Raw genomic sequence first — 24,018 nt, 5'->3', positions numbered from 1 at the left:
AAACTCTGAGCTCCACTTCTGGCTTAGTGACGTTCCTCTGCAAAGATGGTGAGGTGGGTGATCACAGAGGAACTCAAATAGCATTTCCCTGACATTCTACCTGCAGCTTTGAGGTGTGCCACCAGGACTGAGGTGTCAAGAACCAATGAACCTCTAACACTCAGAGCCTTCTGGGTCTGTGGACCCCTAGAATCCTTCCTGGGCTCAGTCAGCCTCCACTGGGGACCCAGGGCTTCAGCCTGTGACACATAGAAATAGCTTAACCAGGGTTTCTTTTAGAGTTTGAGACCAGAAAATTCCATCTATGCTTCATCTCCCTGCCATTCTAAGATCCCCTTAAAAAATGTAAGCCTTTCCACAGCCCCAAGTACTGAAGACCCTCCCACCTTGGCTAACAGTGTTATCAGACTTTATTAAATAATTTGTCAGTCCCTTTTTTTTTTTTGAGATGGAGTCTTGCTCTGTTGCCCAGGGTGGAGTGCAGTGGTGTGATCTTGGCTCAGTGTAACCTCCACCTCCTGGGTTCAAGGGATTCTCCTGCCTCAGTCTCCCGAGTAGCTGGAATTGTAGGTGACTGCCATCATGCCCGGCTAATTTTTATATTTTTAGTAGAGATGGGGTTTCACCATGTTGGCCGGCTGGTCTGGAACTTTCCGCCTCAAGTGATCTGCCTGTCATGGCCTCCCAAAGTGCTGGGATTAGAGGTGTGAGCCACTGTGCCTGGCTTCAGTCCCACTTTTTTGTCTTGATTATTGTACCTATGAATGTGCTATTGCACGACTTGCGGCACCTTCCCTACCTTTTTGACCTCACATGCCCTAGTTATCCTTTCAGATGAGTCTCAGAAACTTCTCTGGGAAGTGCTCTTCTATGCTGCCACTTACCACGTGATATCTTAGCTAGTCATCTTCTTGCCCCTAGTCTTGAGCAGCTTGAGTAGAGGGCTCTTCCTTGATTACATTTGTATTGCCAGTGCCTAACAAAGGGTCTGGCACATAGTAAGTGTTCAGTAAACTTTTGCAGAATGAATGTGGAATAACTATGCTTTTCCTCAAACCGGTGTTAACTAATATGGGGCCATCACTAACTCCATGTCTTCTTTTAAAGGGGCTTTCTCACTCAGAGAAAATCAAACTGCAAATTTAATTTAAGTAGCGATTCCACACAGGAGGTATAACTGACATAGGAATGCTCCTGGGACTGCAGAATGTAAACTTATTTATGACCTTGAATAATTGTTGTTATTCAAGGAGCTCACAAGAATGAACTTGTGAGACTCAGAGAACTTTGCTTATGTGTTTTGAAAAGCAGCAGAATCCACTTGGGCCTGGGTTTGTTTGGTTTACTTATATCAAGTTAGAGCTCATTGCTAATGTTTTCCTCCCCTGCCCCTAACTCCTGCCAAACAGTTTATGACCCAATGTACAAGAACCGCATATCAAACTGGCTTCCACCGATGTCAGAACTAGCAGCAGCCAAGAAGTCCACCACTCAGACTGCAAAACATCCTCCATATCTGGAGAGGAAGGCACAGACCAAAGAATCAGGACGTCTGTGAATCAGCCTCTCTCCATGTAGACAGGGCCTGGTGGGTGCCAAGAACTGGCTAGCGGCTGGAATACAAAGGCAGTATATGGTGGAGAGAGGGCTTCAAATAATTGTTTTTTAAAAATGGTGGCGTGCAGTGGTTCACACCTGTAATCCCAGCACTTTGGGAGGCCGAGACGGGCAGATCACGAGGTTAGGAGATTGAGACTATCCTGGCTAACACGGTGAAACCCGGTCTCTACTAAAAATACAAAAAATTAGCTGGGCATGGTGGCATGTGCCTGTAGCCCCAGCTACTCAGGAGGCTGAGGCAGGAGAATCACTTGAACCCGGGAGTCGGAGGTTGCAGTGAGCCAAGATCATGCCACCGCACTCCAGCCTGGGCGACAGAGCAAGATTCCGTCTCAAAAATAAATAAATAAATAAATAAAATAAAAATAAAAAATGGTGCACATTTTGGCATTCTTGGGTTTCTATCCCACCTACATACCATTTATCATGTGTGTGATCTTGCGTAACATTCTTCCCTCTTAGCATCTCGGCTTTTAAACAAGAAAATGGGTTATTTTGGCCAGGCGCAATGGCTCTCGCCTGTAATCCCAGCACTTTGGGAGGCCGAGGCAGGCAGATCACTTGAGGTCACCCTGGCTGCGAAGAGTGACAGGGAGGGAGGGATGAAGAGAGGTTGGTTAATGGGTACAAACACAGTTAGATAGCAGGAATAAGTTCCAGCATTCAGTAGCAGAGCTGAGTGATTACAGTTAGCAATAATTTATTGTATATTTCAAAATAGGTAGAAGAGAAGATTTGGGATATTCTGAACACAAAGAAATGGTAAATGTTTGAGGCGATGGATATCCTAAATGCCCTGATTTGATCATTGCATATTGTATGCCTGTATCAAAATATCACAGGTATTCCACAAGTATGTATAATTATTAGCTAAGGGGCCCTCATCTCGGTCTCTAACTCCAGCTTCAGGGTCACTGCCTGGCTGACTTGGTTGAACCTGCAGACCATAGATGCTGGTGGAGATTTGGGAATTGAGACTTTTGAGCCCTGAGTTTAACCTCCAGCTTCATGGGGGTTTCAAAAAAGAAATGCATTAAATAATTCAGGACACGTTTTTATTTTTTTATTTTTTAGGCCATTAGAAGGTTCCTAACCAAAATTGGCAAATGTATGGCCCATGCACTCTCTGCCTTCCTTCACCCTCTGCAGGCACTGAAAACCCTCCATGATACTCCTAGTGGAGACAAGGGGTGACCTCAGAAACCTTCTCAATATCACACTCCAGAGTTAAAGCAGATGATGGTGCAACAGGCAGACATATGTGCCAGGACACCATCAGTGCTCCTTTACATGGGAAATGGTGTTTACAACCCACTGGCAGAGAAATGCATGATTTGATTTTTTTAATCTAGCAGAAGAATGAATTGTATGAGATTTTTGCATATTTTCTCACTCTATGTGAACAGATGTCAGGTTGAGGTTGGGGTAGAGACTGTGCTCGGAAAACACATGTCTCATTGAAGCTAACTGATGGATTTAATGCCTTGTTCTCAGGTTGGAAGCAAGTAGCCCAGCTACCCATGAAGCTACTTAGTAAAGGTCACAAATCTCAGAGATAAAGTATGTGTGTGCCTATGGGGACACATGTGTATACAGAAAGAAAAGTCTGAAGGCAGGCAAGAGATGATAAAGAAGATAAGAAGATCTGAAGTCTTACAAGATCTGAGAGATCATTCTAGTCTCAGAAAAGTAAACCCTGTAACAATATCAAAGTTGGATCAACAGGTATGCCAGTAAAATGCTTTTATTATTTGCCTTATTTGGACCTACTCCATATTTCTCTTTAATTGCCCCTTTCATTTTCTTGGGTAATAATTATAAAGCTAACTTTTCAAATAAAATTAAATTGTTCCTCTGCTCTATGCAGATTTAACTAAACAGGTTAAGGCAAGTATCCCCAACCCCCGTCCTAGTCACCAGGTCTTGGTTTAGTTTATCAACTCAGGTCAGGAAGACAGATCTTATCGCAGCTCTTGCACTAATTACCTGAGGGGGAGTCATGTGATATGGGCCAGTGAGCCTTCCTAGGCCTTAGTTTCCTTGTTTATTCAATAAATATGTTTGACTAGTTAATACAATAGATGTATGTGTGTGACGCGGGGGTGAGGAGCGGCTGAACTATTTTGCAAGAAAAACCAGTAACTAGTTTCATTGTCTTCTACAGTGAGCCTCTGACCCTATCCTAGTCACTAAACTCTGCCATTGTGGTCAAGGAGTCCTAGCCAGGGTGAAATGGAAGATCTGAAAAGTCCTCACTGCAGTGTGTAAGAAATCAAAGTAATTGTCCTTTGCAAGGCTCAGTAGCACCTTTTCATACCCAGCACGATGGGAACCTTCATTTAGCCCACACTCATTTGGACTGAAGCATCTTAGTCAGCAAAATGGGGTAATGAAGTCTACAAATGAGAAATGACTTACTTCTTATGGAAACAGTGGTAAAATTATTTGGAAACACATACATTACTGTCTGTTTTTAAGTAATTTTTGGAAGCTTTAAGATCTATTCCCTGACTTCCCCTACTTTGCTCTGCATCTCAGAGGTTGATTCTGCAAACTGCACTTTCCAGGGTAATGTGCCCTCTGACTCTGAGTTAAATTCTGCCAATGGGAGGCACTGGCAGGAGAACACGAGGCAGAGAGAAGCCAGGACAGTTCTTCTCCTCCCTCTTGGCATTGAGAAGGTCTCTGGCAGCAATTCTGCTGTGCTTTCATCTCCCATTGGAAAATAGCTCTCGCTGTGGTCCCAGCTCCTGCTGGCTGGCTCCTCCAACACCCACCTCCTCCTCCCTTTGATTCTCCAGCCCTGCAGGTAATAGCTGGATTGTCTCATAGTGCCTTCAACTTTTCCAACCTTGGCCATGAATTCATGCCCAGTGAATTATTGGGCATGAGTGTTGCCTTCCAGACTGGACCCCGAGTGATGTGCCATCCAGGGGGCTGCTGGTCTCTACAGAACAGACCTCATGTTTAGGGGTACACAGACTCCTGGCAGATTCACTCCTTCTTTAAATGGTTCACTTGCCTGACCACCTAGCATTGCTTACACTAGGCATGTGTTGAAATGGAAAGAACACTGGACAGAGAACTAGAAACTCACTGTGTAGTCACATGACCTTTGCCAAATGTCTTTAGGGTCACATGAGCTTGAGTTTATGTCACAGGGATAAGAGCTCATCTGACCTGCTGACTGCCTACTAGGCTCAAACGGGGAGGCCATGAAAACACATTTTAGGAACTGAAATGGTCATTGCAAATCTAAATATATGACTATGATTTTATGAGACATAGTTGACTTTCATAGAATAGAAAACGCTTTGCTCTCGGCCTAGCCTGATTTTGGTTACTCAGTCTGATCTGCACTAAATGTCCAGACGTAGACTAGTGCCTGGCACATCACAAGAGCTCTGAGCTCTGTGGCTCCAGCTGTGATTACTGCGCCAGGCTCCCCTTGGCATTGAGACAACATGTCAGTTTATCGAGGACTATACAGGGAAGTCAAGGTCAACTTACCAATGTCAAGGACCCTCTGCTTCGCCGTATGCTGCCGAGAGTGCCAGTATTTCCAGTATTTGAGCTGTTCATCTCTGTTTTTGTCTTCACTGAAGACCACCATCACCACACTCTGCAGAGGGGAGAATCATGGAGCTTACTTTTTGTTCAGTGCCTCTGTTGCCTCAGTCTCCAGTTCTGGAAGTTCTACCAGAGGTGTGTTTGTGTCATGCTGCTTTTCTTGCTTTAGAAAAGCCCAGACAATGCATTGGTTGTATGGTCTGTTTTGTTATAAAATGGACCTACTTAAAAAATGAATTTGACTTTCAAATTCATTTTGGAGCATGAAGGAAAGAAAAAAAAAAGAGTCCTACATCAGTTTTACCAGGAGGTTATAAACAACCAGATTAACCAATTATCAGCAAATGTACTATTTTGTGAGGTCAGCAGAAACCCCCCACATTTTTTTTTTCTTGTATTGGAAACAAGCATTCTTTTGAAATTTCTACTCCTTAAACATAAAATGTGATGCCATTTGTAAAGAAGCAAACATCTGTTTGTGGTCTAATTAAGTGCCTCAGGCTGGAATATCAAAATTAATGAGAAAAATACTAAGGAAATGAGGAAAATGCTGAAAGACAAATTCATGTTGGTGAACATAGATCTAAACTACAGATATTTCATACACTGAAAAACACAAGGGCAACGACATATCTATTTAAATCTAATGTGGATGTACTTTAAAAATGAGCTTGAGAAACTAATTATATCTTGCAGAAATAAGAATTTGAAACTCTTTTCAGTTCTAAATTATAAACAGCCTCATTAAACTAAATACACATTAATTCACCGTCACTTATGAAATGGAGACAGTACCAAAAACAGCCCTCTTCCAAAAAAAAACTTTTAATTACAGTATCAGGAATACTCCTCCTCTCACTCTACATCCAAAACACTTCTGAGGCACTTTCCTACTATTCCAGAGAAATATTTCATGGACTCTCATTCCTTAAGAACTTCTTAGGGCTGGTCCAGGTCACTCACGCCTGTAATCCCAACACTTTGGGAAACTGAGGTGGGAAGATCTCTTGAGTCCAGGAATTCAAGGCCAGCCTGGGGAACATAGTGAGACCCTATCTCTGCAAAAAAAATAAAAGAAAAGAAAAAGCCAGGCATGGTGGTGCATGTCTGAAGTCCCAGCTACTTGGGAGGCTGAGACAGTTGGATCCGTTTGAGCTTGGGAGGTTGAGGCTTCAATGAGTAGTGACCATGCCACTGTACTCCAGCCTGGGTGACAGAGCGAGATCCTGTCTCAAAAACCAAAACCAAAACCAAAACCAAAACCAAAACCAAACAACCTTCTCCTTTGTAGCAGTTTACACATTAGTAGTCATTTACTGATTTACAATTATTCAGCCAATGGCAATGTCTTCCCAATTAACATCAAACTTAGCAAGGACAGAAACAGTGTCTGCCATTCACCCTGGCACCTGACGAATAATAGACAGCAAATACATGCTGGTGGCTGGCTGTCACTTTGTAATCTGGCTCTTGCCTAAAGTATGTGTAAACAATTTTTACACAAGAAAGCAGATGTTTGTTAGGAAAACTGTTTAGAAATATGTAACCATATTGTTTCAAATTCACAAGCAGTGAGATTGCAGAGGCACTGGATACATGACAACAAAGAAGACCATTTTCTGTGCTGGTGCAACTATGAGCTCAGCCAGCTTTTCATTCTACCCTCTGCCACGCCTCAAACTTTTCCATTTATGTGTAGAAGTTTACTGGTTGGCTTCCTGGTATTTATTTCTGTCTCAAAATAAAAATAACATTTAAAGTAATATTTTTTCTGGCAAGTGTCTAAATTAGCATAAATAATGGCATATATTTGGTATGGAAATTTATTACTTCAATGATAAAGGAAAAAGCAGTTTGAAACTGTTGTTACCACGCCCTGCATGCTTCGACTTGGAATGAAACACTGTTCTCAGAAATAAATGCTGGTAGGTCACAAACACATTTCTCCTTCCTGCCCCAGAGCCGGGGAGTAAGAAAGAGCCACTCTAAGAGGCGCCAACTTAGTCTCCAAGGGTGGAGGGTGGAGGGTGAAGTCCTTACAAGAAAGGGGAGACTCTTCACTTTAGCCAAAATGGAACATAAAGAAATAAAATTTTCTTATTAAATTATTTTCATGATTTCAGCAAAGTAGAATTCTTGGGAAAGTCCCTGTACTCCAAACCGTTGTCATGACCTTAGAATACTAACCACCCACCATTTTTTCCAGGTTGATGATAATGATGTTAAGAGGGTGTATATATGAGTTATACGAACACTTGGAATTTATAAGCCTTAAAAAAAAAGCAAATTTATTCAGTGTCTTCTTACCAGATGCTCATATACAAGAGGGGGAGGATGTAATTTATAGGAAATATATCCAGAGAGAAATACATCCAGGCTAACATTTCCCTGCCTTCAGCCCTCCATGCTGCTCAACACAGCACAACCTCACGGTAAAGAGAGTTGGGTTCAGGAGTCTGACGCCCTGGGGTAGATCCTGGTTCCCTCACCTTTTAGCTATGTAACCTTGGCCAGTTACTAGTTTCTGAAACTTTATCACCAAGTTTCCTTATCTTATGTAATATCATAAAAACAACAGTGCCTTTTTCATAGGGTTGTTGTCGGTTTCAATGAGTTACTAGACAGATGGCACCTAATACAGTACCTGGCGCTTGAAGATAATAATATAAATTGTTATTTTATGACTCTTGTTATTATTATTGTGATGGCATATTCTCCACCGCAGTCTTGACCCCAGCGTTAGAACTTACTAATTCTCCTGATGGGCACACAGCACACCAGCAACTTTCTCACTGCAGTGAGCTCAGCCCTGTGCAGAACCTGTGCCCCACCTGCACTGGGGGACATGCCTGAGTTGTGGTGCTGCAGGCACACAGCGTGCCCCCTTCTTCAGTGTTCTGAAGTGGTAGGAGGAGGGAGCTGTGACTAAAACAAGGTGGGCTGGGCATCATGGACACAACAGCATAAATCATTTTACAACAGATCAGGAAAGTCCTTCCACCTCTTTTCAGAGCTGTGCTATAATTTTCCTTTTCAGTAGAGAAGGATTACCGGGCCTCTCCCTTCTTGGCAGTAGCAAGTATGCCAGAAGCTGGCAGGCTTCCAGAGAAGGGAGAGCCAGTTTCATTTCCCACAAGTAGAACTAATACTCATGAATCTGAAAACTCCCCCAAGGACTTCTGGTGGGGATCATGCCTCATCTCTGGAACCCCGAGAAAGCACTGGGCTGCAGAAGGCTTTGAAACCAAGTTCCACCAGGCCCAGGGATTCAGAGTGAATTGCATTTTCCTTTACAGAATAGAACAAATCTCTTTCTTACCCACAGAGGGGTTCTGACTTACAGCTACCTACTTGAAAAATTAAGATCAATTGATTGAAAACAACAACGAGGAAGCACATAAGCAGTGAGTGAAGCAGGAAAATTCCTTGGATACAGTCAGACAGCATGTTCCAACCATGTCCCTTCCCTGGGGTTTACTGGTTACTGATTACAATGATAAACTACAAGCCAATAGCACTCTTGCCTCAACCCCCTGACATTCGTTCTATAATTATTTATGTTGAAGGTTTTATTTTTTTCCATGTCATTCCACAAGGCTGTGAGGTAGCTATTCCGTTCATCGGATTCCTTTGTACTTTATCTGAGAAATGTAGCCCCTACCCTGACTTTGCTGATGGGGTGTCGGAAGCATTTGTTGTCTCCGGTCTCACTGAGTGTTATGGCATAGAACTGTCCTTTGTTGAGGTAGGTCATGGGGCCCTCCCCCTGCTTCTGACGGAGAGATTTGGTGGCTTCCAGGGTGTACTGAAACGTGCCACTGTGAAAGAAAACAAACAGCAGTCAGATCCACTCACTTGGACATTTCTGCTTTTTTGACCAATTTCACATCAATAGCATTTCGCATGACTATTAACCAATGTTTACTGTTTTAGAGACAAAACACAGCATATGGCAAAAGAGATGAGACCAGACCAAAGGTCATTGCTAGTACAATGTATACAACATTTCTAATAGTGGCCCATAAACCAGATGGTTTGGAAGGTGAAAAAGTCCACGATGTGCCTGGCCAATTGTGCAAAAAAAGCTCTACCAGGAGAACCTCTGGTAGATCTTAGCTGGCAATTAGGTAATGCTCAAAGCTTAAGAATTAATAGAATTTGCCATTTTTACCCTAACAACAAAACAACTAAATAAATTTGTTCAATTCATGTATATACCTAATCTTTTTTTTTTTTTTTTTTTTTTTTTTGTCTAACAAAGGTGTTACAGATAGCTGTATCTTACTATAAAACATCTCAAGACATGAAAATCCAAAACTCAAACATTCATCTGAGAATATAGTTCCCTAATAACAGGGAGTACTTCTTGTCTTTTGCTTCTTGTTTTCAAGCCTGCGGAAGAACTCATGGCAGGGTTGTTCTAAATCAGGGGTTTGCAAATGATGGCCCATAGGCCAAATCCATCTCACTGCCTGTTTTTGTAAATAAAGGTTTACTAGAACACAGCTGCACTCATTTGTTTATATACTGTCTATGACTGCTTTCGTACTACAACAGCAAGGATGAGTCGTTGTGGTAGAGACAATAGCCTGCCAAGCCTAAAATTCTTACTCTCTAGTTCATTTCAGAAAACGTGTGCAGATCCCTGCTCTAAATAGTGTCCCTCATATTTTTTAAAAAACATGATATAATTTACAAAAGAAAAACACCGATTTTTCCCGACTTTGAAGAGTATATCAATTATTTAAAATAACACAACAGGTATGAACCACAATCATTTTTTGTTTAACACATTCATTCAGAAATATTTATTTCTGCTATACTGCAGGATGGCTCACAGTGACAATCCAATGACAATCCAATAAAAAACACCATGTGTTTTCTAGATCATCAGAAACTCTCCACTGAGTTTATTTTTTTAGCTCTTTTATTTCATAGTCTTTGGAAGGCTGGGCACAAAGATGACTCAAACTTTATCTCTGAAAATGGCCTCCTGACAGGATTACGGGGGGCTCTTGCTTTCTATGTTAAATATTTCTGTAATGTTTTATTTATTTTTTAACTTTTATAATGAGAAGAAAATCTGAAGGGCAGAATAATATTCCTATTTTATGATAAAAAAATCTTAGGCTTAAGCTAACAAACTAAGCAAATTCCAGAATATGTGTCTTAAAAGAAGTTGGGAAATAAATCATTCAAAACAGAACTGATTCCATTGTTATTTTGTCTGAAAAAGCAATTTCAACACAGTACCATTGAATCATAACATTTTGGACCTGGACAGGATATTAGGAATCACCTAGACCACTAGCTTGCATCTTGTCTAGGGCACAGACTGCTTTGAAAACATGAAGAAAGCAGTGAACTTTCCTTCCCAGATAAAGGCACTTATGAACATAAACGATTTTTAATATAATTTCAGGGATTTGTGTCCATCAAGCCTGTCCACAACACAGGATAAAAACCCAAGATGCAGCCCACCTTCCTCATTTCACAGCTAAGGAGAGGCTAAGAGACGTGCTCGCTCTGCTGGACTGTGGCAGCAGCGGAAAGAGAAACTAGGTCAAGTCACTGGTAGGTCCTTGCTCTTCCCACTGGCCTGCCAGCTGCTGACATGGTGCTTTGGATTTACAGCATGCAAATTAGACTCCTATTCCCACATTTTAGAAGGCAATTTCAAGTCCATTCTTCCTTGCCTCCTGCTCCCTGCCCCCAGGAATTCTAAATAAGATGATCTGGGGAGGATGAGTGGGGAGCCTGAGATTGGAACCAGAGGACTTTAAGAGGAAACCAAGAGAATGGAAGATGGCCACATGTGTAAAAGCAAAGGGGTAAGAAACATAGTGGGAGATGGGATTTTAAGTAAAGAGGGACCAAAACATAGAGGGCCCTGATGACCTTCATAAGGAATTTGAGTTCAATTCTGCCTGAAATGATGAAATCTTCGGTAAGTTTTGTAAATGGGGGAGATAAATTCATTTCTTGCCACTCTCTTGCTCTTTTTTTTCTTTAATGTAATGGGGTCTTACTATGTTGGCCAGGCTGGTCTTGAACTTCTGAGCTCAAGTGATCCTCCCACCTCAGCCTCCCAAAGTGCTAGATTACAGGCATGAGCCACCACGCCCAGCTGCCATTCTCTCCTGTCTTCACACATGATCATAACCAAGGTCTTAAAACATGACTCTTTTACCTGGAATGTTCTTAATCTTCCTTTTTTCCTTAGAAAACACCTGCTATTAATCCTTCAAGATGCAGCTCAAATGCCACTTCCTGTGAATATTTGCCCTTAACCCCACAGACCTTCCTACTCTCACACACATGCGCAGGCCTATAGGTCCATTTAGCTCTGTTTATATATCTCTGTAGCAGGACTCATCTCTTAGCAAATGTTTTTCAGTTTGTCTGTCATCACATTTGTCTCCTCCAAAAGTGTGGACCTCTTGTAAGGAGAGATTATATCTTATCCCCAACCCTACTCACACTGCTGCACATGGAAGGCACCTGAGTGCATGACAGCTGGTAGCTGGCTATGTGCACAGTGGAACAAAAAAGAAGTGTTGGCAGGGATATCTAATGTATTGCAATAGCTCAGGAGAAAGTTGACAAGGGTAATTTGGAAAGGAGATGACAGGTGGAACAGACAATTCTGCATTTAGCAAGTGCTGAGAAAGTCCAACAGGAAAGAAGCCAGATCCTTTACCTCTAGCTGGGGTGGCTTGGAGAATGGGTACATCATTAGCCACAATAGGAAATAAAAGCAGAACACCAGGTGTGAAACAAGTGGAAAAGGAGGGAAAGAAGAAAAAAAGAGCTTCACATTACATTTGTTGGGCTGGAAGCACACGAACATGAGGTTCAGAGGAACACCTACAAAAGAATGTCTAGCCAACAGAAGGAAGAAAAGGGGTGTAGGCCCCAGAAAATTGGCCAAGACTGGAAATAATGATATAGAGGTCCTTTGTATAAAGAAAAAAGCACTGAGGCAAAGGAAATCACACTGTTCTGTAAAAGTTTACAAAGAAAAATGTTTAAAGGTATAACTTGAAGGGACATTTAAAAGTTTATCAGTTAATCAGTTTCTAAGGATGCATCTCCTGGTAACTCACCTTGATGTCTGATCATACATGTACTCCTCAGCCCCAACTGAAGCACTCCGAAATTTCTGCAAAATATAAGTCATCGGAATTAAAACAAACAGGTAAGTCATTATGCAAAAATGATAATAATAAATGTACCCCAACTATTTTATTCTCTCACTAGAAAAGAAAGTTATGTATTTGATATTATGTTTTCAACTACAGCAAAAGTAGTCATAGAACTCACCTATCACCTCCTCACTGAGAACTACACTCAACAGAAAATACATTTGTGCTTTGTATGTTATTCGCATGTCTGCAGGTGTTCCTACAGTGTTTGAGGTACTGGAAGCTGTTTCCTCAAATACATAATACATCTCTTCCATTTGCTATTGTCTCCAACACTTATTCCAAATGTCATAAATTCTGAATTAACAGAACATGAATTACACAGAGGTCATATAGCACAGCAAAAAGCAATACAGTAGAATGGTTAAGAACATAGTTTCTGGAGCAAGATTGTATAGGGTCAAGTTCTAGCTCTTTTACCTGTTACCTATATAAAAGGAGGCAAGTGCTATATTTTCTTCATCTGTAAAATTTCTATTTGTAATAATTAGAAGAATTAAATAAGTTTTAAAAAGTACTAAGAATAGGCTGGGCATGGTGGCTCATGCCCGTAATCCCACACTTTGGGAGGCCAAGGCAGGAGGATTGCTGGAAGCCAGGAGTTTCAGACCAGCCTGGACAATAAAGCAAGACCTATCTTGATAAAAAATAACATAAAATTAGCTTTGTGTGGTGGCTCATGCCTGTAATCCCAGCTACCCAGAAAGTTGAGGTGGGAGCATTGCTTGAGCCCAAGAGTTCAAGCCTGCAGTGAGCTACGATCACGTCACTTCAGCTCAGCCTGAGCGACAGGCTGGAGTGCCTATTAAGACCCTATTTTCTTAAAAAAATTAAGTTACTAAGAATAGAGCCTGGTACATAGTGACCACTATGTATATGTATAAATACTATTATAAAGTAATAGTTTGACTCTATTCAGTGCCCTTCTCTAAGGATCTTCATTATCACAATATTGTTAAGAGTAGGTTTTCTGGGGAAACTAAGTTTAGTATTACACACAAAGAAGCTTGGGTCTCAAGATGTTCAATTGTATGTACAGTGCATATAGGATGTGCTTTGCTACATTTTAGAACCTTTTCAAAAGTAGATGACCAAAAGCCCTAATTCTTGATCTAAAGCGAATATTGTAGAATACTGATGAAAAAGCATTTCATTGACCACATATCTTGTTCTTTCACTATGACCATTTTTCAAGTGTCTCTTCCTAAGAAATAACCTTCCTGCCTCTCATTTCTGTGCAATAAACTTACATTCTTCGACCAGCATTTCAAGGGTTTCCTTCTAAAGAAAAATGTTACTACAGCTATTTTCCACACTTCCTCACAACTCCTAACCATCATCTCTGGAATTCAGCATACCTTATATCACAGTTTCCATACATATTTATGATCCTTCTTTTTATCCAATCTTACTTCTTGAATTCAAGAAGATTATCTTCCCTTCAAACTTTACCCACATGAATCCCATGAACATTGCCCAAATACTTGTTGGCTGATTAAATAATCATGACAGAATCAAAGGTACAGATTTGTGTTTCTTTTGCAATCAATTAGGTAATCAGCAAAGCATTTAATGGGAATTTTCTGGGGCTTCAAATCTGCTTGGGTGCCAGAAGAAACGCAAAATTATATTTAACACTGTCCCGGCCTCAGAGAGATAAAAATTGGTTGAGGGGATGGAATAAATTCATATTAAAAAAAAAAACTAAAATACAGCAAATGATACATGAAAGTCTTTGTTGAATCATTCATTCATTCATGTGTCTTAACTGGAAAAGCATGGACTGAGCATTACCAGGAAAGGAAGATCAGCAAAATTATAGGGGGATTTCATAGAGCTGGTGAGCTTCGCTCTGACCCTTGGAAGTCAAAGACAGCCTGGATTAACTGAAGGAACTGAGAGAAAGTAACCCAAGCAAGGGAGGGCCACCATGAGTCCAGACAAAAACGATGAGTACAAATGTGGTGCATACATGAGGCCAAGGACACAGGCCTTGCCTGGCTATTTAGCAGGGACTTGAAAATGTAGGTTTTGCTGCCCAATATGATAGCCCCTAGCTCCACGTGCTATTTAAATTTAAGTTGATTAGATTAAAATAAATTTAAACATCCGATTCCTCAGTCAACTAGCCACATTCAAGTACTACATTAACACATTGGCTAGTGACTAACACTAGATAGTGTAAAAAAAATTTCCATCATTGCAGAAAGTTCTACTGGACAGGCTGATTTAGGAAAATGTATTTACATTTAATATGGTCAGGAATTAGAAAATTTTGGAGTAGGAGGGTAATATGATGAAAAAAATATTGGAGACACAGATGCATTTCCATGCATGTTGAAGGAATATGCAGTAATCCATAAAAACCATGGTGAATCAGCATTAGTAAACATGGCAAGAATGAATTACCATCCATGCCATAGATCTCTGCAGCCTGAGGATAGGCTAACCTCCTCAAGCATATTGGACTTGTAAATTCTGTGGTTCTAATCCCCCAGAAGGCATGAGAAGGTATGATACTACAAATCTTCAGACTCAGAAAGACTCAACTACCAGCTGGCTGAAATACAGAATCCCACTTCAGTGCATGAATGCATGAGGACAAGAACTGTGAAAAAATAAACGTTTTTCACAGTTCCATGTTACAGTAGTGGTGACTACTGTAGTTACCATGTTACAAACATAGATATTACTTTTCATTAAGCTTGAAATTTTTTCTTCAATTCTGTTACATTATCTTTATAATTTTAAAAGAATTAAATGGATAGTGTACCTAGAAAACATCACCATCCTTTAGATGAGACCTGATTACATTGATGGGTTACATGGCTCTAAGTAAATTAGTATTAGGAATTAGAACCAAAATGCTCAGGTCATTCTGGCTACAGTTATCAAGTTTCCACAGTTGCTTGGAGACCTATTAATATAATTTGTAGGATGCCAAAAGGCAGTCAGACAGCCAACATCACTGTAGTTTACTGTGATTTGATATAGTGCATCTGTAAATTTGAACTCAGAAAAAATGATAGTTAGCATACCTTCGTATGCTAACATATATTTGATAGATTACTCTTAAAGGACCTTAGACATTAGGCAATAGTAAACATATTTAAATCTCAAATATTGGAATTCTGTTCTTTCTCTTGGGTTGCGAAGACAAGACATCTGGTAAGAATATGTCTCAAAAAGACAATGATTCTTTAACTGTAGGGAAATCATAAGTTGCTAAGCCATTTCTTGTCTTTGATTAGCCACTAATTTTTTAGGTCTCATCATTTATTCATTCACTCTTTCAATAAACATTTACTGAACATTTACTTTATATCAGCACTGTGCTCAGTGCTACAGATACAGTGGTGAACAAAAGGAGAATAGGTCCCTGCTCTCATGAAGCTTCTGGTAAAGTAGGAAAAAACACTAATCAAATATTTTTAAAAACTACAAACTGTGTGCAGGCACTCTGAAGAAGAGCAAAAGTTCTACATAAGCTCATCAAATTCACTGCTATGAGAAAGGGAAAATTGGCACCACTGGCAGTCAACCTTAATGTTCCTAACGGAGTGCAATGTTTCCAGAGAAACATGGATAAAGTTGTAGGGGGGAGGATCATAGGTTAGACTTGGGATAAGTAAAAAAATCGGGCAGTTAGATATAATAAATATAATTATATTAATTATAATAATAATAATATATAATAATAAATCGATTTATATTATTATATTTATAATATAAATATTATTGTATTCATATTATTATATTTATAATATAAATATTATTATATTTATATTATTATATTTATAATATAAATATTATTATATTATAATAAATATTATTTGTTCAGAAGAGAGGACCAGGCTGGAGAATAAAATTGGAAGGTCTTTTGGACACAGATGATAACTGAAGCTGTGGACATGAAGCCAAGAGCATTTGCAAGAGGGAGAAGTGATCAACAGCGTCAAATGGTGCTGCAAAGTTAAATAACAGCTTTAACAGAACTGGGACATTCATAGACATTCTATGCATGAGGTGGGTAGATGCCATGTTAATATAAATAATGGGTGATCTAGTCTTATCAACTTTGACTACATATAGGGAGATTTAAATCCTCCAAAGGTATAAAATGTGTATCCCAGAGAATTTCTAAAATTTTGCTTGATGTTAAAACACATTAACAAAGTGACAGAAATTTGGTGTCATCATAGCCACTGCATCATATGTTTAAGATAAACATAATAAAACTGTGTGCATTAATCCGAAGTGAGGCCATGTTCCAATTCAGTAGATGAATCAACATTTTAGAGATTTTGTCCTTTAAATGTGTGGGGGATAATGGACTACCAGCTGTCAGTCACTCAAGTTGGATAGGGTTTAGATCCAGGATCACTTCCAGTTTCAGACTAGATGAATATAAAATCAATGGACTAATGATCATACATCTATCCAGATAATGACAAATAGTCATTATTTGCTTTCATTTCAAGATGCTCTGCAAACTATGTTAATTCTACAAATAACGTGCCTGGAGTTGAATTATGAAATACACAGTAGAGCTGTCCGATGTTCACTCATAAATAGTTCTTCTCAATTTCTGAGCACATGGGAGGACTAATGGGAGAATTAAACTTCTCAGCCCTCTTGCAATTAGGTTGATCAGGTGACTAGTTCTAGCCATGAAATGTGAGATGGTGCAGTTGCGCCACTTCCAGGTCAACTAGTCAATATGACTAAAGTCAGTAAAGTATGACTTTACTAGTCAGTGTGCCATCTCCATGGCCTCCCTTCCTCTGCTGGGGAGACACTAGAAATCACACACAGAGATGATAATGTCACAAGATGTAGGGACCCTGGATTCCTGAGTCACTAATTGGAAGAGAACTGTACAGACATGCATCAGTATTTTATTAGCAAGAAATAATATTTTATTGTATTAAATCACTGAGATCTTGGTGTTGTTTTGTTCCTAGACCACAAACTATTGTTAACTGACTTATAGAAAATTGTAGTACAGAATAAACAAATTCTTCCTTCCATTTTGATTTATTATGATTATATATCTATATGATTTTTGATAAAAATCCTTCTATCTTTTAATTTTTAAATGTTTCTTAAAACATTTCTGGTCTTAATTACCACTCCACTGTGTATTTATCAACTATACTGTTTGCTTATTAGTGGCATGATCTTTGGTTTGTTTCTTAACCTCTCTGAACCTCTGTCTTTTCATCTGTAAAATGGAAAAAATAATGCACCTTCCTTGCAGGATGGTAGTAAGGATTAGAGGTAAAATGAGTAAGCCAGGGTGCCTGGCACAGAGTAGAACTCGATAAATGGCATCTAGCATTATTTCCCTTCACACATACAGACAGATTGTAAGCTTCTAGAAGGCAGAAACTAGTATGCCTTTCGCCCTAAGCTTCCACATCACCACAGTGCCTAATACCCAGTATAAATCAACACATATTTGCCAAATATTATTACAAAGAGGATGTAGAATAAAATATAGATCAAATTAGCTAAAAGTCATCCATTAAAGTGCTTTTTTTTTTTTTTTGGAGACAGGGCCTTGCTCTGTCACCCAAGCTGGAGTGGAGTGGCATGATCATAGCTCACTGCAGCCTGAACTTCCTGGACTGAAGCAATCCTTCCGCCTCAGCCTCCCAAGCAGCTGGGACTACAGGCGCATGCCACCACACCTAGCTAATTTTTTTATTTTGTATTTTTGTAGAGACAGGGTCTCACTATGTTGCCCAGGCTAGTCTTGAACTCATGGGCTCAAATGATCCTCCCGCCTCTGCCTCCCAAAGTGCTGGGATTACAGGCACAAGCCACCACTCCCAGTCTAAAGCACTTTTTAATGCTACCACTGTCTTTTCAAAAATCCCAGCCTGAGTTAAAGCAAACTACTCCCTTCCCTGCTACCACTGTGCACACATGCATGTGCACATACACACAGAAGAATTGGTCTCAAATGGCAAAATAAATTTGATTATTCAACCAGGGTTCTAGATATTTTAACAGTTTTCCTAGAATGAATGAGTTTAGACAAATTTTCCTTAATGAAATTTTCTTGGGGAAATTATTCTGAAATCACTTAATCTTATAACCAGTTGATAATGAAATAGCTAAAGATCATAGTAGGTCATTCAATTTAATTTACACCAGGCTGAAATACAATATGCCATGTAAACACTGATTTCCAAGACAAGGAGAGCAGCTCAACCAAAATCAGTGGGAATAGTCTTTATATTTAGTTTCTGGTAAGCTTCTTTACTTTCTCATCTACTTCAAAATAAAGCCCAAAATACAATAGCTTCCTTTCACAAGCCTCTTTATCTACAACACAAACATAACTGATAACACATCCCCCAAATAGCATGATGAGTCCATTGACATTGGATCATGTCCATACACTCTTCTGTGACTAATGGAATATTTCTACACTGTGTGAGAAAATACATCAGTGGCAATCTTTTGGTGAAAAATCGTGTACCTCACATGGGATCATGGAGTAATAATTTCAGTTATTTGCTTCTACAGAAGCACCCCTGACTACTTGAGAGCAAATCAAATAATCAACAATACCAAAGACTCTACAAGATCCTTCACTCAGTTTAAAAAACAAAAAAAAAACAAAGAAAGAAAGTTTGCTAACTATTTTAAGCAACATGATACAGGAAGCTAAGAAAGATAATTTTAAGACCATTTTTTAAATTTCAAGAGCATTGAAAGTTTGATTGTAAAGCTACCAGAACCCAAGAAATATGACAGCCTCTTAAGGACAAGGAACTTATCATATGTCACTTTCATCACTCCCTGATTCCACAGAATACAGCAGGCACTCAGAAATGACTGGTGCCAGGAGTGGCAGGGCTGCTAGTGCAACTTCTATGTCCTAGTATAAAAGAGTTGCTCTCTGCAACTTTGCAGAGAGCTAGTCCCTGCTCACCAACCTTTTGTACTCTTTGCTCACCTGAAAGATTAAAAAAAAAAAATCTGAGATGGACCAAGGACAGTCAAATATTTTTTAAAAGATTTTGGTGAATCACTGTCTTAAGCAATGAAACTATTGAGAATTAGAAGGCGCCAGGCTTCTCTGAGTGTGTAGTCATATGGTTAAGGATTTAGGTCCTGAAGCCAGACAGCTTAGGTTGAGTCCTATCCCTCCTGCTTACTGCTAAATAACCATGAGCATACTTATGCTCTCTATCCCTCAATTTCCTCATTTACAATATAGAGATGACAATAATAGTACCGACCACACAGGGCTTTTGTGAGGCTTATATATCCTTAGGATGATGCCTAGCACATAGTGAGTACCCATCAAATATTCATTATTTTCAAATATTATTACTTAAAGATGAAATCTCGAGCTCAGGTAGCTGCGTTTTTCCCAATGGAAATTAAATAGGCAGCAGGCTAAATATATTATCATGCTGCCACTACACTCACTCCTCTTTAGGAAACTGGAAAACCACACATTCTCTCCTTCTGCCATTGTCTTTTATTGGCCTAGGTGGACTGAAAAGTAGAGAACCAACGACCCTCATCTTGAATGCAGAGGCAGTGCTCCTAAACAGTGAATAAGCTGATCTGAGCTAATAAAAATACACATTACACATTCTAGGTCAAAATTTGGAAAAGGTACCAACAATTATATCATAAATTGCTTTTTTACCAAGATCCCAAGGCAATTTGATGAATACAAGATCATCTTTTTAACAAATGGTGCTGGAGTGAAACCAGTATGGCTGGATATCAGTATGGAGAAAAGGGTCTCAATCCATACCTCACACCATATATAAAAATTACATCACCTCTCAAGCTTGGTGTTTGGTTGGTGGGGACCCATGCAGGTTCAATATGCATATCGAGAAGTGTTATTTTTGTTCAGGGCCCATCTACCCTGGCCACGGCATGATGTTCATCCACAATAATTGCAAGGTGTTCAGATTTTGCAAATCTAAATGTCATAAAAACTTTAAAAAGAAGTGCAATCCTCGCAAAGTTAGGTGGACCAAAGCATTCTGGAAAGCAGCTGGTAAAGAGCTTACAGTGTATAATTCATTTGAATTTGAAAAACATAGAAATGAAGCTATCAAATACCAGTGAGAGCTATGGAATAAAACTATTGATTTAATGAAGAGAGTTGAAGAAATCAAACAGAAACACCAAGCTAAATTTATAATGAAGAGATCAAAGAAAAATAAAGAGCTATAAAAGTTCAGGATATCAAAGAAGTCAAGCAAAACATCCATCTTATCTGAGCACCCCTTGCAGGCAAAGGGAAGCAGTTGGAAGAGAAAATGGTACAACAGTTACAAGAGGATGTGGACATGGAAGATGCTTCTTAAAAATCTCTGTAACCATTTCTTTTATGTACATTTGAAAATGCCCTTTGGAGACTTGGACTGATAAATTATTATTTTTTACATAAGGTCACTTAAATGAAAAGTGATTAAAATATATCTTTCCTATATTGCCATCTACAAAACATCAGATATTGCAGATGTTAGACTGCATCTGTGTTAAATCTTTACTGATAGATGTACTTATGTAAATCATGAAAATTCTACTTTTAACTATAGAAGTGAATTGTGGACATAAAATGGTTATGCCATTTGGATAATGGCACTAGACAGCATTTGTATGATAACTAATGGCAAAAATTCATGGCTAGTGATGTATAAAATAAAATATTCTTTGCAGCAAAATATTGCCTTTATTAATGTTATAGAAGGGGGATACAATAAGGAACTAACAATTTGTATGACAGTGTCAAATATTATTTTGATTTTAGTATTTCCTGCTTGGTTTATTTGCATCTTAGAAGAGCATAATGACATTGTTTGATGAAGCCTAATTATGCTGGACTGTTTTGACCTGGTTTAACCCTTCTGATAGGTAGTTGTGGATGTTGGGGATGAGAACTGAATAATCTTTGCCTGGAATGACACTATAGTTTAGAATTTCCACTCTGAAGAATGCTTAGTCCTAACTTGTGATTCCTGGTAGAACAAACTTTATTTTTCTAGTCTAGCAATGATCTAGAAGCAGAGGAATCCCAGTGCCTTTTAAAAGTTATTATGTGGTTTTCTTTTAAAAAGTTCCTGTTTTTGGAAAGTAGAATTTATAGGTACAACATCTGTTCATTATTTGCACATAAAATAAAACCATTTAAAAAGTAAAAAAGAAATTTACTTCAAAATGAATCAGAAACCTACATGAAAGACATAAAACTAATAAACTTCTAAAGAAAAACAAAAAACAAGCAAAAAAAGTTTGTGACATTGGGTTAGGGAAAGATTTCTTAAATGATATAACAAATGTATAAACTATAAAATACAACATTAATAAAGTAGACTTAATCAGATTAAATGCCATCGCTCATGGAAAGATATAGTTAAGAAAACAAAAAGGCTAATGGACTGCAAAATATGTGACTAATGAAGGGCCTATATTCACATTATATAAAGAACTCTTACAACTTAATAAAAGTTGGACAATTAAGTTGTCCAATTTAAAAATTGGACAAATAATTTGAACACACACTTCACAAAAGAAGTTACAGGAAAGGCCAAATAAGTACATGAAATGATGTTCAACATCACTACACATAAAAAAATGCAAATTCAAAGCACAATGAGACACCATCACATATCCACTAAAAGAGCTGAAGTTTGAAAGTCACCAAATTTTAGCAAGGGTGTGGAAAACAGGGATCCTTATATGTTGCTGGTAGGAACAAAATGATATAGCCACTTTGAAGCACCATGTGGTAGTACTTTATAAAGTTAAACATACATGAGCCACATGGCCTAGCAATTCCAGCTCTAGGTATTTACCCGAGAGAAATGAAAGCATATGTCTACATTAAAATATAAACAGGAATGTCCATAGCAGCATTTTTCATAATAGCCAAAAGCTGGAAGCAACCAAATGTCCATCAGTCAGTGACTAGCTATAGTCATATACACTCACTATGAAATACTACTCAGCAACTTTAAAAAACAACTATTAAAACAAGCAACAAAGCTGGGCGCAGTGGTTCACACCTCTATCCCAGCACTTCGGGAGGCCGAAGCAGGTGGATCACCTGAGGTCGGGAGTTCAAGACCAGCCTGGCAACATGATGAAACCCTCTCTCTACTAAAAACACACACACACACACACAAAAAAAAAAAATTTAGCCAGGCATGGTGGTGCACACCTGTAATCCCAGCTACTCGGGAGGCTGAGGCAGGAGAATCACTTGAACTGGGGAGGCAGAGGTTGCAATGAGCCAAGATCTTGCCACTGCACTCCAGCCTGGGTGACACAGTGAGACTCCATCTCAAAAACAAACAAACAAACAAACAAAAAAGCAAGAACATAAATGAATCTCAAAAATATGCTAAGCAATAAAAGGCAACATAGGAGACTATATCCTCTATCACTTCATTTACATGAAATTTTAGATAAGGCAAAACTATAGTGAGAGTAGGCAGATCCATGCTCGCCAAATGCAAGGTCAGCAGGGAAGGCTTCAAATGCAAAGAGCTTCAAGGAAATTTTCAGGGCAAGGGAACTTTCTATACCTAGATTCTGATGTTGGTTTCACAATTGTATACAATTACCAAAATTCTCAACTGTGCACTTAGAACTTCTGAATTTAAAACAAACAAGCAAAGTTAGTCCTATGAGCTCCTGAGAAGAATACATATTCTCTATTTGTAAAGTAGAAAGAATGCACACATACACACACTTGATTATTGATAATGCAAATTCTTTCTTGAGTATTCCATCAGACAAGGATTTTTAAAGTTTTATTGGTTTGTTTTGCTTTGTTTTGAGATGGAGTTTCGTTCTTGTCACCCAGACTGGAGTGCAGTGGTGTGATCTCGGCTCACTGCAACCTCCGCCTCCTGGGTTGAAGCAATTCTCCTGCCTCAGCCTCCCAAGTATCTGGAATTATAGGCGCCTGCCACCAGGCCAGGCTAATTTTTTTTTTTTTTTTTTTTGTATTTTTAGTAGAGACAGGATTTCTTTTTTTTTTTTTTTTTTATACTTTAGGGTTTTAGGGTACATGTGCACAATGTGCAGGTTTGTTACATATGTATCCATGTGCCATGTTGATTTCCTGCACCCATTAACTCGTCATTTAGCATTAGGTGTATCAGGCTGGTCTTGAACTCCTGGCCTCGATCCACCCACTTCGGCCTCCCAAAGTGCTGAGATTACAGGCATGAGCCACACGTCCAGCCAAAGTTATATTGTTTTTTTAAAAAGAATGGACAAGCCCTACCTTTAGCTACCTACCATTTGGAAGGTTACAAACTAGAAAAGATCAAGGTGAAAACTTTACAAAGCGGAAGTTTCCACAAAAACATCTCTCCATTCCTCATAAATATTTAATCTTAAGACTAAAATGAAAACAAAGAAATCCGTCATCTAAGAATCAGGAAAAAGAGAAATATTCCTCCACACACACACACACAGATAGGTTTATTAATACCTGTTTAGAAAGAATGCCAGACTACCAACAAACACATCTTTTAAAAAACTAATTGAAACTAAAACTTGCTGTTTAATTCATTTATCACACTTTGAAAGGAAATAGAAAAAAAATTAGCTAGGGGCTCTGGGT

The 24,018-nt window shown here is 39.0% G+C and overlaps 1 protein-coding gene and 1 pseudogene across 1 annotated transcript in view; one reads left to right on the top strand and one right to left on the bottom strand.

Moving 5' to 3' along the window:
• Positions 1-24,018, bottom strand: part of GRHL2 (grainyhead like transcription factor 2) — a 176,147-nt gene that overhangs the window by 86,854 nt on the left and 65,275 nt on the right. The window contains exons 5-7 of the mRNA XM_032760147.2: positions 12,297-12,352; positions 8,852-9,008; positions 5,131-5,242 (exon numbers count right to left, since the gene is read on the bottom strand). Coding sequence (XP_032616038.1) covers positions 5,131-5,242; positions 8,852-9,008; positions 12,297-12,352 — 325 coding nt within the window. The remainder of the gene's footprint in view (positions 1-5,130; positions 5,243-8,851; positions 9,009-12,296; positions 12,353-24,018) is intronic.
• LOC116813481 (probable ribosome biogenesis protein RLP24) lies at positions 20,256-20,746 on the top strand (annotated as a pseudogene).

This window comes from Hylobates moloch, unplaced genomic scaffold (assembly GCF_009828535.3).
Source record: "Hylobates moloch isolate HMO894 unplaced genomic scaffold, HMol_V3 SCAFFOLD_9, whole genome shotgun sequence".
NCBI classification, from domain to species: Eukaryota; Metazoa; Chordata; class Mammalia; order Primates; family Hylobatidae; genus Hylobates; species Hylobates moloch.
This window is presented reverse-complemented; position numbering and strand designations above follow the sequence as displayed.